Here is a 14,794-nt window from a genome sequence, read left to right as displayed (position 1 = left end):
GCTAATTTACTCGAGCCTTTTGCATGTTAAACCCAAAACAAACCAGTACCACATCAGCCTGATGAGCAATTAGCTTTTAAACTCACGCGATTTGGCGCACAGACATCAAAGGCTTCAGTAAATCGTATCTCATTGCGGGTTACTGAGCTTCATCTACAACCCCGATTCCAAAAAAGTTGGGACAAAGTACAAATTATAAATAAAAACGGAATGCAATGATGTGGAAGTTTCAAAATTCCATATTTTATTCAGAATAGAACATAGATGGCACATCAAATGTTTAAACTGAGAAAATGTATCATTTAAAGAGAAAAATTAGGTGATTTTAAAATTTCATGACAACAACACATCTCAAAAAAGTTGGGACAAGGCCATGTTTCCCACTGTGAGACATCCCCTTTTCTCTTTACAACAGTCTGTAAACGTCTGGGGACTGAGGAGACAAGTTGCTCAAGTTTAGGGATAGGAATGTTAACCCATTCTTGTCTAATGTAGGATTCTAGTTGCTCAACTGTCTTAGGTCTTTTTTGTCGTATCTTCCGTTTTATGATGCGCCAAATGTTTTCTATGAGTGAAAGATCTGGACTGCAGGCTGGCCAGTTCAGTACCTGGACCCTTCTTCTACGCAGCCATGATGCTGTAATTGATGCAGTATGTGGTTTGGCATTGTCATGTTGGAAAATGCAAGGTCTTCCCTGAAAGAGACGTCGTCTGGATGGGAGCATATGTTGCTCTAGAACCTGGATATACCTTTCAGCATTGATGGTGTCTTTCCAGATGTGTAAGCTGCCCATGCCACACGCACTAATGCAACCCCATACCATCAGAGATGCAGGCTTCTGAACTGAGCGCTGATAACAACTTGGGTCGTCCTTTTCCTCTTTAGTCCGAATGACACGGCGTCCCTGATTTCCATAAAGAACTTCAAATTTTGATTCGTCTGACCACAGAACAGTTTTCCACTTGGCCACAGTCCATTTTAAATGAGCCTTGGCCCAGAGAAGACGTCTGCACTTCTGGATCGTGTTTAGATACTGTACGGCTTCTTCTTTGAACTATAGAGTTTTAGCTGGCAACGGCAGATGGCACGGTGAATTGTGTTCACAGATAATGTTCTCTGGAAATATTCCTGAGCCCATTTTGTGATTTCCAATACAGAAGCATGCCTGTATGTGATGCAGTGCCGTCTAAGGGCCCGAAGATCACGGGCACCCAGTATGGTTTTCCGGCCTTGACCCTTACGCACAGAGATTCTTCCAGATTCTCTGAATCTTTTGATGATATTATGCACTGTAGATGATGATATGTTCAAACTCTTTGCAATTGTACACTGTCGAACTCCTTTCTGATATTGCTCCACTATTTGTCGGTGCAGAATTAGGGGGATTGGTGATCCTCGTCCCATCTTTACTTCTGAGAGCCGCTGCCACTCCAAGATGCTCTTTTTATACCCAGTCATGTTAATGACCTATTGCCAATTGACCTAATGAGTTGCAATTTGGTCCTCCAACTGTTCCTTTTTTGTACCTTTAACTTTTCCAGCCTCTTATTGCCCCTGTCCCAACTTTTTTGAGATGTGTTGCTGTCATGAAATTTCAAATGAGCCAATATTTGGCATGAAATTTCAAAATGTCTCACTTTCGACATTTGATATGTTGTCTATGTTCTATTGTGAATACAATATCAGTTTTTTGAGATTTGTAAATTATTGCATTCCGTTTTTATTTACAATTTGTACTTCGTCCCAACTTTTTTTGGAATTGGGGTTGTACCTCATCACTCCAGATTATGTCGTTCAGTGTTTCAGAAATCATTCCGAGCTGTGCATTTGTATCCACATAGAACTTTAGATGACATTTTTACGCATACATAGTAAACATCGACACCTCCACACGCTGACACATTGATAGTGTGTGTAATAAATGTAGAAGTTGGAGACATTTCTGGGAAACAGAACGTTTCAGAGAGACGTCCTTCATCAGCTGTTCATGACAAAATATCAACATTAACAACAATAACGGTTTGCTACATATCTTTCTTCCTTATTAGACAACTATAATAGTTGCTATGGTGACACATCTGACAGCACTGTAATGAAGCTTTATTGTTTATTTCAAGAAATAATGATTATCTCTAATAATTTATTTCTTTGCTGTATTATTATTAGTCTCACTAAAATGATATCCGTGAATACCCTCACAGGTTGCCAATGATTCTGATTTTTTTATTTTTTTAATTGTCACTGGATAAAATGATACTTTTTATCTGTTTACAGTTACAGCTAATATTGTGGCTCATCTAAGAAACAAGTTACTTCCTGCTCTCACTTATGTTGTAGCAGCTATAAAGAGTTTCATATCTCTTATACCCACTTTTCACCAACGTAAACTTGGTGCTAGTTCTGGGCTGGTACCAGTGCCAGTTTGGTATTGGTTCAACTTGCAAACCTTCTGAGAGCCAGTTTGCTTTTCCACAGGCGAGAGACCCACCAAAGAGCCATGTCACTATGTCTGTGTTTATGTTTCTGCTTTCCCAGCAACACTAACACCAAGCACAACAACAACAATGGCGGACTACTGGATTAGGCAAACTAGACATTACATTAGCCCTGCGTTTTTAAAAATAGTGGACATTAAGTTTTAATTGGGCTTGTTGGTCACAATAATCCTGCACCCAGCTCCTGACATAACTGGTCTTGGTTCAGACCAGTAAAGATTCAGTGGTGCTCTCGGCCAGGAAGACCGGCTCCAGATCAGCATCGACTCTTTGCTGGTCTAGAACCAAGAACTGTTGGTCACAATAATCCTGCACCTAGCTCCTGACATAAGCAGTTCTTGGTTCAAGACCAGTAAAGAGTTGATGCTGATCTGGAACCGGTTTTCCTGGCCAAGTACCAGTTTGTAGCAGTTTGGATGGGTGGGTGGAGCACAGAAGGACAGCAGGCCAGAACTGAGTTCACAAAACCCATTTATTTTAGCTTTTCAGCCTTAACTATACACATATGCACACACACACACACACACACACACACACACACACACACTCCCATTGTCTGGTTGGGGAGAGAGCCCACTCTGCTCTCACTCTCTTCCTTAAATAGGGCGCGGTCACTGGGGAAGACACACAAACACATTAATCAACCTCAGGTGCAGTGATTCTGCCACTTACCTTCCCTGACTCCGCCCTCTGGTCACAGACCGATGCTTGGCCATGCCCCCGCTGCCACATACCCCCACCGCCCAACTCAGGCCGGGCGGCTGTCCGGCCTGCAGCCGACCCCCCCCCCCCCCCCCAACAGGAGAGGAAGTCCGCCACGGCCATCTGCGCCCCCGGCCTGTGGATCACCTTGAAGTTGAAGGGTTGGAGTGCCAGATATCAACGGGTGATCTGCGCGTTGGCATCCTTCATGCGGTGGAGCCACTGGAGGGGCGCGTGGTCTGAACAGAGGGTGAAAGGGCATCCAAGCAGGTAGTAACGGAGGGGGAGGACCGCCCACTTGATCACTAGGCACTCCTTTTCAATGGTGCTGTAGCGCCCCTCATGCACCGACAGCTTCCTACTGATATACAACACTGGTCGGTCCTCCCCCTCCACCTCCTGGGACAGCCCCCAGCCCTCTGTCCAACGCATCCATCTGTAACATAAAGGGGAGAGAAAAGTCAGGGGAGTGTAAAAGTAGCCCTCCACACAGTGCAGCCTTTACCTCAGAAAAAGCCCGCTGGCATTGCTCCGTCCACTGGACCGGATCTGGTGCCCCCTTTTTAGTCAGATCAGTCAGTGGGCTGGTGACATCCGAATAGTTAGGTATAAACCTACAATAATAGCCAGCCAGCCCCAGGAACTGTCTCACCCCCTTTTTGGTCTTGGGCCTCGGGCAGGCCGCAATTGCCGCTGTCTTGTTAATTTGGGGACGCACCTGCCCGTTGCCCAAGTGGAAGCCCAGATACCGTACTTCCACCCACCCAACCGGACACTTCTTCGGGTTGGCTGTGAGACCCGCTCGCCTCAGCGACCTAAGGACAGCCCTCAGATGTTGGAGGTGCCTCGGCCAGTCATTACTATAGATAATGATATCGTCGAGGTAGGCGGCCACATAGGTGGTGTGGGGGCGGAGGACCCTATCCATCAGCTGCTGAAACGTAGCGGGCACCCCAAACAGCCCAAAAGGAAGTGTGACAAACTGGTGTAAGCCGAACAGTGTGGAAAAGGCTGTTTTTTTCTCAGGATAATGGAGTCAAGGGGATCTGCCAATAACCCTTTGTTAAATCCAGTGTCGAGTAAAAGCAAGCCGTGCCTAGTTGATCGAGCAACTCATCAATACGAGGCATTGGATATGCATCGAATTTAGACACCGCGTTGACTTTCCTATAGTCTACACAGAACCGGACTGACCCGTCAGCCTTAGGTACCAAGACCACCGGGCTGCTCCAGTCACTGTGGGACTCCTCGACGATGCCCATTTCGAGCATGGCCTCGAGTTCTTCCCAAACCACTTTTTTCTTGTGTTCGGGTAGCCTGTAAGGGCGGCTAGGCACTACCACTCCCGGGGGCATCTCAGTGTGGTGCTCTATGAGGTTGGTGCAGCCAGGCAGGGGCGAGAATACGTCCAAAAACTCAGTCTGCAACTGGGCAACCTCCGCGAGTTGGGTTGGGGAGAGGTGGTCTCCACAGGGGACCGGAGAGGTACGTGATGCCAATGTTCCCTTTTGAACCTCCGGCCCCAGCTCCGCCTTCTCCGGAACTACCGACACCAATGCCACGGGGACCTCCTCGTTCCAGAGTTTGAGCAGATTGAGGTGGTAAACCTGTAACGCCCCACCCCTGTCCGTTTGCCTCACCTCATAGTCAACGTCCCCGACTCACCGTGTGACCTCAAAGGGTCCTTGCCACTTGGCGACTAATTTGGAGCTCGATGTGGGCAACAGTACGAGTACTTTATCTCCCGGTGCGAACTCCCTGAGGCGTGTACCCTTGTTGTACAGGCGGGTTTGTCATTCTTGGGCCTGCCGCAAATTCTCCTGGGTTAGGTGGGTGAGTGTGTGGAGTTTTGCGCGCAGGTCAATAACGTATTGGATTTCATTCTTACTTTGTGAAGGTCCCTCCTCCCAATTTTCCCGCAGCACATCTAGAATGCTGCACGGCTTACGCCCATATAACAATTCAAACGGGGAGAGCCCCGTGGAGGCTTGGGGGACCTCTCACACTGAAAACAACAAGGGTTCGAGCCACTTATCCCAATTATGTGCATCCTCACTTACAAATTTTTTAATTATGTTCTTGAGGGTGCGATTGAACCGTTCAACTAAACCGTCTGTTTGTGGGTGATACACGCTGGTGCGGATCGGCTTAATACCCAACAACCTATACAGTTAATTTAGTGTACGTGACATAAACGAGGTGCCTTGGTCAGTCAGAATCTCTTTCGGGATTCCAACTTGGGAGATAACACGGAAGAATGCCTCCGCAATATTGCGTGCTGAGATATTGCAAAGAGGCACTGCTTCCGGGTATCGCGTTGCATAGTCCACCAGAACTAATATAAAGCAGTACTGTCATGTTGACCGATCTAATGGCCCGACGAGATCCATCCCAATTCTTTCGAATGGGGTCTCGATTAATGGGAGAGGGCGCAAAGGTGCTTTTGGAATGGCCGCTGGATTTACTAACTGGCTTTTGTGGCATGCCGTACACCACTTACGGACATCGCCGCGAATCCCTGGCCAATAGAACCAGGCCATTATTCGGGCTAGTGTTTTATTTTGCCCTAAGTGTCCAGCCATGGGATTAAAGTGAGCCGCCTGGAATACCAATTCCTGGCGGCTCTTTGGAATCAACAGCTGCGTGACTCGCTCTTTAGTTTGAGTGTCCTGCGTCACTCGGTATAATCTATCCTCCATAATTGCGAAGTAGGGGAAGGACGGGGTGGCGTTTGGCTGGAGCATTTGACCATCGATTACTCTCACTTGGTCAAATGCATGCTGCAGAGTCTCGTCTCGTGACTGCTCTAATGGAAAATCCGCGAGGGATTCCCTGAGAGAGAGAGGAGGAGCCGGCGGCTCCTCACTCTGACGCGGAGCTGAAGTAGATGGCTCTGTGATAGCTGCTCCTGCCAACACGACACCGGGACCTCCCCTTATTAAACTACGGCAGGACCCACTCTTCACTAGGTGACTCATTAATTCCCCAAATTCCGGCCAATCCGTCCCCAAAATTATTGAGTGGGTAAGGTAAGGATTAACTGCTGCCTTCACTATAAATTTTTCCCCTCGAAAAAAAATGTGGACCGACACTAAAGGGTAGTTGTGAACATCCCCGTGCACACACAACACCTTCACCAATTGTGCTCCCCCCAATGCCTCGTCTTGCACCAGGTTTTGGTGGATTGAGATCTGATTACAACCAGAATCCACCAACGCCTGATGTGTATCCCCTTGGATACTCACCAGTATGCGATACGCTCCGGCCCGATCGAGGGCGGCTCCTGGTGCGTCGGGGATCCGAACCACCGCGCCCACCTCCATTACCGAGCACTGCTGTTGGAGGTGGCCCGGCTCCCCGCAGCACCAGCAAACCGGCCTGGGCTCCCTCTCTTTACTGGTGCTCTGGGGCTCACTCACCTGAGGGGGGGGGGGAGACAGACACAGAAGGGAGAAACGGGAGGGCACTGTGGGTGCAGTGGGCCAGCTGGGGTGGGGCCAGCCCACATCTCCGTGGTGGGGGAATGGGGTGAGGATGAGACACAGGAGGAGAGAGAGAGGAGAGGGGAGAAGAGGTTGTCTGCTGTCCTGCCATCGGGACAGCCGCCAAATGGTCCTCCGCCAGCTCGATTGCCTGATCCAGCGACGCTGGGCGGTGGCACTGGACCCACTCTGCAGCTCCAGCTGGTAGACGCGTGATGAACTGCTCCAGTGCCACCTGGTCGATGATCCCCTCGGCGTCGCGGTTGTTGGCCCTCAACCAGCGCCTGCAGGCGTCCCGGAGTTGCTGGCCAAACACGAATGGCTGGCCAACTTCCTCCAAGCGCAAAGCGCGGAAGCGCTGCCATTGTTGCTCGGGGGTGCGCCCCACATGCTGGAGGACAGTCCAGCAAAGGTCCACGTAGGCCAGCCAGCGGTCAGCGGGGAGCTGTAGCACAGCCAGCTGCGCCTCTCCCGTTAGCAGGGGGAGGAGGCGCGCCACACGCTGTTCCATCGGCCACCCCGAGGTCTCTGCCACCTGCTCAACGAATGTGAAGAAGGCCTCGGGGTCGTCCTGCGGGCCCATCTTCATCAGGGTGAAGGGGGACGGCCCCGCGGCGGTGGACCCCGCCGACGTGAGGAGGTGCCGGAACGCCTGTCGCTCTTCCTGCTGAGCCAGCACCAGGGCCTCGAACCGCTGTTCCTGTTCCTTCCGGAGGGCGACTAGTGCCTGGTGCTGGCTTTGCTGGGCCATGGCGAGGGCGTGGACCAGCTCAGCGAAAGGGGAGGACTCCATGGGGCTGTTCTGCTTTGGCGCTCCAAATCCCGGGTTTTGGCACCACTGTAGCAGTTCAGATGGGTGGGTGGAGCACAGAAGGATGGCAGGCCAGAACTGAGTTCACAAAACCCGTTTATTTTAGCTTTTCAGCCTTAACTATACACATATATACACACACACACACACACACACACACACACACACACACACACATTCCCGTCGTCTGGTTGGGGAGAGAGCCCACTCTGCTCTCGCTGTCTTCCTTAAATAGGGAGCGGTCACTGGGGAAGACACACAAACACATTAATCAACCTCAGGTGCAGTGATTCTGCCACTTACCTTCCCCGACTCTGCTCTCCGGTCACAGACCAACGCTTGGCCACGCCCCTGCTGCCACACAGTTCTTTGGCAAAACAGAAAGAACTGATTTGAGATTAGGCACCAGCTCCGAACTGGCCCTCAAAATGCCTTGGTGGAAAGAGCCATTCAATGTTTTACAGACATAGAACCTTACAACAGAGGGTTTCCTTTTCAGAGAGGGTTCTAAGTGGAACATCTTTAGATAGTTATGAACTCCTAACCATCCCAAGAACTACTGAGGAAACATTTTCTTCTAAAGTCGCTCACCAAATGCAACAAGATACACAGCAAATTTATTCAGGGCTAACAAGCAACATGTAACAAATAAGATCAATTTCCTTTAATTACCATGGAAACAGGAAACTGGAACAGTTAACTGACCATTTCAGGAAAATTGTGAAACTAAAGGGACAAATGGGGGATAAATGAGGATTGTGGAAGACGAATAGGGCCAGAATCAGGGCTGATGTGATACACCAACAAATAACCCTGTAATTATTTATATTGTCATGATACCATTAATATCATTAGTGAGTGAGCTAAAATTTGTAAGTAAGACATCTACATTAAACCTACATCCTTACGAGATGTTCATCTGAAACATCCTGTCTCTCACCAACACCAGATTTTCGATCCTCCTCCAAGCTCTGCATTTATTTTTCTCTGAATTGTTCTTTGCATTGATGTATTTATTGGATGGTGTGTATTGTGAGTGTTTGTACCACCCTTTCTGGATCCTTACATCCATCTTGTGTACATTCTTTCAGGAAAAGACGAGTGCGCTCAGCCTGAGCAACGTAGCCGGTGTGTTCTACATCCTGGTGGGCGGTTTGGGCCTGGCCATGCTGGTGGCTCTGGTCGAGTTCTGTTACAAGTCACGCGCTGAGGCCAAGCGCATGAAGGTGGCAAAGAGTGCACAGAATATTAATCCCACTTCCTCGCAGAATTCTCAGAATTTTGCCACTTATAAGGAAGGGTACAACGTATATGGGATCGAAAGTGTAAAAATTTAAGGGGGTAGGATACGCGGCCGTCAAATCTGTGCTATTTTTCTCCCCCTCCCCCCAGTGCACGCTTTCCATCTACCCCATTTCCCCTCCGTGTGCTAGTGAATGAGGATATTTTGGACGAAGGTGGCTCGTATGTAATGCAGTAATGTCTTATTTTCCTTCCTGATCCTCATTACGTCACCCGTAATGAGTGAAACATTAAACACTTTCCTTCCTCCATCTTTTGTTTGGTTTCACAACTGTTCAGTTGTTCCTCATCGCCATCATCGTCGTCGTTATTACCCTGTTTTCACACTAGCAAGCAGCAATGCGACTAGCGATGTTTGTATTCTATGTATGCATTTTTTTCCAATTACACTATAAGACCAGAAGTATGTGCACCCCTGATCATCACATCCATACCGTATGTGGTTCTTCTCCAAATTGTTGCCACAAAGTCGGAAGCACACAGTTATATAGAATGTCTCTGTTTGCTGTAACATTACAATTTCCTTTTAGTGGAACTCAGAGGCCCAGACTTGTTCCAGCAGGACGATGCTCCGGTACACAAAGTGAGCTCCACAAAGACATAGTGCCCTCTCTTACACCCAGCATAAAGCAGCGCCAAGTACGATGCAAGTCTCTTTGCTAGTTTGAGGTTGATGCACTTATCAATTTCGCATCCAGGGACCATGTAGTTTAAAGTACAAATCCACTTGCACAAATCTGATTGCCCATGGGTGTGTTGGTCTTAAAACATTACATTAATGGCATTTAGCAGACGCTCTTATCCAGACCAACGTACAACAGACCCAGAGCAGCCTGGGGGCTAGGTGCCTTGCTAAAGGGCACTTCAGCCATTCCTGCTGGTCCAGGGACTCAAACCAGCAAACTTCTCTGCTTCTCTAGCCATTAGGCCATGGCTTCCCCAAAACAAAGTGTGGTCAGGTGCATTATTGGCACATTGCGATCTTGAGGCAGCAAAAAGTAACTGCACAATCGACCAACAAAAACCTATGAGCAGTTGGGGTTCAGGTGCCTTGCGCAAGGGCACTTCAGCCCAACCTTCAGGCCAAGGCTGCCCCATGTTAACCTAACTGCATGTCTACAGCAGCGGATTTTTTTATTTTTTTTTTATTTCACTTCACATGAGCAGATCCATTTCTTCTGCAGATAAGCATTCTTTCTGATTACCTGGCAAATGTGCCAATGTGATAGCAATCTGCTGAAGTACAAGCACACCTGACTTTTAAAATTACTGGTTTATTACCCCCAAACACACCCATGATTCACAATAAGAGGCTAAGTACAACCTTTCTGAACCAAGCGCCTGGCGCTGCAACCATTATTTCCATCATTAAACTAGCAAAAGTGGATTTGGACATGCCCTAAATACACTTGTGCCATGATTAGATTGTTAAAATAGGGCCCATAGTGTGTTAAGGTTGGAGTGAAGAACTCGAGTGTCCTGTACAGTAGGGTGCATCAGTTGCCCTCACTTTCATAAAACCTGATGCATTTTTGTTTGGGTGTTCCTTTTCACCAATAAAGACATCCTGTAAAATTTTTTTACCATATTCAAAAGTCTAATGGTGGCACCATGAGGTTAATTTTTTGCCAAAAAATGCTTATTTTATGTTTTCGCGTAAGGTTTGAATCACAATGTTGGACTCCATTTATTGATTTCTTGTGAGCCAGAGATCATGTTAAGAACCTTTGCAAGGGATTGAGAAGCATTAATGTGATTCATAATACATTTGTATTGTTTAAAAGTAGTTGAACAATGATTCAATGAACAGCTAAAACTCGAACTGTGCTTGATAATATATTTAGAATATGGACTAAAAATGTGTATCTAAGATATCTGGTATACTCTATAAGGTGCCATAATGTTTCATGAAAACTGATCGAAATTTTGTCATAAAAGTCATAAAATAGCAGCTTTTTCCATAACTTTGAGCTCCTGGTGCCACCATTAAACTTTTGAATTTTGTCAAAATATTTCACCCAGTGTGTTTTCTTACCAAAAGGAACATAAAAACAAAAATGCATCATGATCGGAGGAACTTTTCATTTTTAGGGGGCAACTGATGCACCCTACTGTACAGAACCCTGACCTCAACCCACTGAGCTCCTGTGCGATGAACTGGAACTGGAAGTTTTATTCCTGCCAGTGATTAGTTCCCGTAAAAACAAATAAGGGCGAAAAAAGGAAAGGGCATGGTTTCATTTCATCCTTCATACACGACCTTTCATTAAATGTCTACGGCAACGTTATGAAGAAAAATAAAGCCTGGAAGGTCTCTGGTGTGCATACCTACATAGCAAGTACAGTTCATTTGCTTTGCTAATTTAATGGCGCTAATGCAAAATCATAATGTAAGTCAAACCATCGACTTTCACACCGATTATGCGTTAATTGAGTTGTTTTTAATGAGTTAGCTTTAGAAGCGATACGTAGAGAAGCAAATACCGTTTCTAAAAAAAAGGTGAACAGACCACGCCCACAAGAGACACACTACAAGCGACACAAGGGACTTGTCACTCGCTAGTGTGACACAGGGTTATCATAATGCCTGTGAGTGTGATTTAATGTGATTAATGTGATTAACTGATCAGTGTGTATTTACAGTAATATCAGTGATGTTTTATTTGTTTGCATCTCTATTTTTAATGTTCTTCTACTTCGTATTGTATCTGGTTTACATCAACATCTCCACTAGGGGTGTAACGATTTATCTGTATAATGGTATACCACGATAAGACAATCTTAAATAGTTATATTTAATCCATTATATACAGTATGTGCACCATGCAGTCAGTCACCCAGTACATTTTCTTTCACATCATCTGATATTTAAAGTGTAAAATGGACAATAAGACCAATTAAGTAAGGAATAAACACTTCAAATATCTTTAAGGCCTTAAAAATAAATAAAAACAGCCAACAGACTAAAAACGAGAAACAGACTGATTAAAACCCCCCAAAAAAACCCATAAATTTGAAACATTATTGAGCTAGTATGCTAGCTCACATCGCTCTCACATGTGGGATTTCAGGACCACAGGCTCAATTTACACACTGAGATTCTCACTGATTTATTTCATGCCAGTCAAACAGTTTAAGTAGAATATCATGTTACCATGACAACCGTGATTTGTTGATTAGCTATGTTAGCAGCCCTGTGATGACCTGGCGACTTGTCCAGGGTGAACCCCGCCTTTCGCCCGTAGTCAGCTGGGATAGGATCCAGCTCGCCTGCGACCCTGTAGAACAGGATAAAGCAGCTACAGATAATGAGATGAGATGAGATGAGCTATGTTAGCTAGTTTGCCAGATTAGCGCATAGGTTACACGAGTGAAGTAATAAATAAATCCAAAGTGGAATTATTTGTTTATTTTAAAGGGTCGAGTGAGAACAAACTGCTCAAGGAAAAAAAAAAAGATATCAATAAGTGTTTGCAGTTTTCCAAGATGGCGGCGGCACCAACAAATATCCTGACAACACTCAGCCGCTGTACTGGTATATGGTGATGCTTTTGTTAGTATTTTGAGATGACGGGAAATCTCGCTGTGTCCCAAACTAGATCAGGGAGTCAGACAAAAGATTTTGGGTGAGATAGAATTGTATTACTTGTTAACTATGTTAGTGTTGTGATGCTAATATAGCTAACAAAAAAAAAAAAAAAAGGATGTGAAGGTCTAGAGGTTGTGACTGAAGAATGCAGGACCACAATGGAAATAAGTGTTATACACTTTCTTGTGTTATTCGTGTATCTTAACGTACACTATATTTATGTATTTTGTGCATTATTTTACTAAATCAATCAATCAATCAATCAATCAATCAATCAATCAATCAATCAATCAATCAATTAGCTATATTTTGGCATGAGAGGAATAATCTTTTAGCAAAATAGAAATATTCCGTAAGCATGGAAATGACAATATCAAAAATTTATGATATTTTGAGGGACAATTATCTCATAATCGTTCCACCCCTAGTCTCCATGATAAGGAACAGACAGTATATGTATAGACTTTCTTAAATCTCATCACTATATATGTGTGTGTGTGTTTTCCAGGTGACCTTTTCGGATGCGATGAGGAACAAGGCAAGGTTATCTGTCACCGGGAGCACAGGGGAGAACGGCCGTGTCATGAGTCCCGAGTTCCCTAAAGGTGTCCACCCTGTGCCCTACGTAGGGCCCGATGTTGGCATGAATGTCAGCTTAACTGACCTTTCGTGAGGGAAATCCCCCCCGCCGAGTGCCTTACAATGGTTTATCCCTTCCTTTTTCTCTCTCCTTCTCTCTCTCTCTCTCTCTCCCTCTCTCTCTCTCTGTGTTTATATCCCAGATGAGAGACAGAGGCAATGTTTTAATAGCGAAAAGACATTTGTGACGCACACATACACCTATCACAGTGACACCTTTGCCCCTAAAAACACACCTCAAGAGGTGATGAGGTCACGTCCCCTGGTCACAGATGGGTTTACTGACGAGTGTGAAATTAGCATCTTAAGAACATCAGCGCATTTTGTCTAGGCATGTGCCGATAATCATTTGTATGATGCACAGTATCATTGTGTTATCACAATTCTGTCACATTCCCTAGATAGGCAGCCTTTCTAGGCAGCACTTGAGTTTGAATAATATAATTATTTAGTAATCGTTTTTATACATTTTAAAATCATGATATTGTTACAACCCGTGATAAAATGTTACACAGATATTGCAATATGAATTACAAAAATGTGAATATCAGCACATGCCTAGTTTGTCGTCCATGTTGGCTCAAGCACACTACGTTCTTTTATTAATAAAACAATTTAAAAAAATACAATAAAAAATTTTCTATGTATTTTCACATAAAAATGCTTTTAAATAAATCTGCTTACATACCGGTTGCGTGTATAACAACTTGTACATCTGAATCTCCGTGTATTTTCAAGTTCAGCTCTTAGTTTCATACTTTTTAAAAATGCCAAATCTATTGCTTACGTAATTTATTCGTCGTATAATATTAACATTTTGGTGTTTATATGGAGATATCTAGTAATGCTTGACTTTTTTGCAATCGGTTTTGATAGTGGTGCCGCAGATATGTTTATGTTAATCTGAATCTTACTCTTAATTTCATGTTTTTTCGTATTTTCATCAATAATCAGGGTAGCAGTTATGTTATGTTATATGTTTTTAAAAAAATTAGAAAAGATTACATTTATAATATGAATGCAAAAAAAGGGGAAAAATTAGTATGTTAATGTATTATAGCCTAATGTTTTGCTGTGAATTCAGTAGACGTATTACACATCGACACGCTCGTCTGTTTCAATGCCAAATAAGTGAGTGTGCCAAATTTATTCCTGAATATAGTCGGAATATAACCTGTCCTCGTTGTGAATGTAGTCAATACATTCTCTGCGTTTCTGTAACTCTGTACTGTTTGATGGCCGACGCAGTGATTCAACGATTATAACGGTTTAATTATTTTTTTAAATAATTTAGCTTCTTTCATTTCATTATGACTGATTTACACCAACTGAGTGATCCTAAGCCCCGCCCACATGTGGGTCCACTCAGGAAAGGTAGAAACCAAGAGCGGGGCCTTTGTTAGGCTGAAGACTCAAATATAAACAGTGATAAATTACTTTAACAAACAAATGAAAGCAAAACAAGAAGAAAACGAGTGTTGCCAGACAAAACAAACCTCGCCTGGTAGCACTGATGATGAATATGAAGGAAGATATCATGAAAAAATGATTTTGACCTTTTTGGTGACCTTGATTTTGAGCTTGTGTGTGAACATACTTGGCCAATAAACATGGTTCTGATTCTGATTCTCATTCACACACCGTACTTCTCCAAGCCAGTCAGAACACACTGTACTGTTCTCAACCAAGCAGAACATCGTGAAAAAATGATTTTGACCTTTTTGGTGACCTTGATCTTGACCAGATGACCCTCAAAATGTTGGAGGTTCTATT

The 14,794-nt window shown here is 44.8% G+C and overlaps 1 protein-coding gene across 2 annotated transcripts in view; it reads left to right on the top strand.

The window, feature by feature from the left end:
• The window catches only part of gria2b (glutamate receptor, ionotropic, AMPA 2b), a 75,884-nt gene extending 62,829 nt beyond the window's left edge, over positions 1-13,055 (top strand). For both annotated transcript variants that reach the window (XM_060926786.1, XM_060926787.1), the window contains exons 14-15: positions 8,583-8,717; positions 12,891-13,055. In XM_060926786.1, the coding sequence (XP_060782769.1) occupies positions 8,583-8,717; positions 12,891-13,055 (300 nt within the window). The remainder of the gene's footprint in view (positions 1-8,582; positions 8,718-12,890) is intronic.
• The last annotated feature ends 1,739 nt before the right edge of the window (positions 13,056-14,794 follow it).

This window comes from Neoarius graeffei, chromosome 8 (assembly GCF_027579695.1).
Source record: "Neoarius graeffei isolate fNeoGra1 chromosome 8, fNeoGra1.pri, whole genome shotgun sequence".
Taxonomy (NCBI): Eukaryota; Metazoa; Chordata; class Actinopteri; order Siluriformes; family Ariidae; genus Neoarius; species Neoarius graeffei.
Note: the sequence above shows the minus strand (reverse complement) of the source record. Positions and strands in the feature narration are given on the sequence as shown.